This window comes from Amphimedon queenslandica, unplaced genomic scaffold, assembly GCF_000090795.2.
Source record: "Amphimedon queenslandica unplaced genomic scaffold, v1.1 AMPQUscaffold_13352, whole genome shotgun sequence".
Taxonomy (NCBI): Eukaryota; Metazoa; Porifera; class Demospongiae; order Haplosclerida; family Niphatidae; genus Amphimedon; species Amphimedon queenslandica.
The window spans coordinates 54,698-56,088 of record NW_003546412.1 but is presented as its reverse complement, the minus strand read 5'-3'; the positions used below and the strand labels follow the sequence as shown (position 1 = coordinate 56,088).

General features: G+C 39.7%; 1 protein-coding gene across 1 annotated transcript in view; it reads left to right on the top strand.

Annotated features, from left to right (window-relative positions):
* The first annotated feature begins 155 nt into the window (after positions 1 to 155).
* The window catches only part of LOC105313117 (uncharacterized), a 1,529-nt gene continuing 293 nt past the window's right edge, over positions 156 to 1,391 (top strand). Inside the window, exons 1-2 of the mRNA XM_011406286.1 lie at positions 156 to 828; positions 1,183 to 1,328. Coding sequence (XP_011404588.1) covers positions 156 to 828; positions 1,183 to 1,328 — 819 coding nt within the window. The remainder of the gene's footprint in view (positions 829 to 1,182; positions 1,329 to 1,391) is intronic.

The following is a 1,391-nucleotide window of genomic DNA, read 5'->3' as shown; positions in this document are numbered from 1 at the left end:
CCATCGTCATTGTCATAGCAACAATTGACATCATAATGTTGCCATGGTCATTGTACTAGAAACATTAGATGATGTCATTGTGATTGCTGGTTTTGCAGAAAGAAAGTTTAAGATTGTCTGATTTGTGATTTGTCTCTGTCATTACAAAACTGATTATGGATTTTGAAGAAGATATTGATGAGGATTTTCTTAAAGGATTGGAAGATATCGACTGGGACAAGGATTGGGACGACGTGGAACAGCTGTGTGGTGGTAGTGACATTACATGTTGCGTTGCGGACAAGGTAGAGAGCAAGGAGCAATGCTCGGGCATAGATGATACAGCAGGTGACGTTGTGTTGCTCCAAGAGCTGCCAGAGTCTGAGAAAGGATCAAAAAGTGCCGATGCAGAAGATAAGCTGTCGGAAGTGAAGGTGACTCATACTAGGAAATCTGCAGAATTTGAAAGACGTATTGAGATGGAGAAAGTTGAGAAGTCAATAGTAGAAAGAGTCCCTAAGAACACAGTCAAGAGTACTAACTGGGGTAACAGCGTCTTTGAATCATGGTGTGTCGAGAGGCAATTGGAATGCACAAGTAGTATTGATATGACGGAGACGGAACTGAATAACAACGTATCATTATTCGTTCATGAGGCAGTTAAGCAGGATGGCTGTACACCATACCCACCCAATTCACTATATCAAATAGTAGTCAGTATTCAACGCTATCTTCGAGAACATAGACGACCAGATGTAAGCTTCTTCAATGAAAGTAACAGCCAATACGACAGATTACATAAATCTTTGGATGCCCGAATGAAGGAGCTGGCTACGGAAGTGAAAGAAAGTGTGCAGATCTCATTAGTAAAGACATTGAAGTTACACTTTGGGAAAAGGGACTTTTTTCAGTAAAAACTAGTACTGGACTACTCAATATAGTATATTTCTATAATTGCAAGCTTTTTGCTTTACGAGCAGGTGCTGAACATCGGTCTCTTTGTGTGAATCAGTTTTCTTTTTGAGTCAGCAGTGATGGTCTGAATATCTTCAGTTTCATGGTTGCACATCGAAAACGTTCGAAAGAGGTATAAAGCACAGAAAATTTATACCAAAGGCACTAAAAATATTTTTTGTGCCAGACCGAGGAGAAGGGACATTGTCTCATGTTACAAGCTTTATTTATCATTGATTCCATCTAAAGGTCCTTTTTATCGCAGACCGTCCACTAATAAGCAGCAGCCTACTTTCACAAAACAGATTGTTGGCAAAAATACGCTATCCATGCTCATTAAGAAGTTTTGTTCAGAGGCTGGATTAGAGGGGAATTTCTCACGTCATAGTGGTAAGGTTACTTGTGCAACTGAGCTATTTTACCACAACATAGATGAGCAATTGATTCAAGAACATACT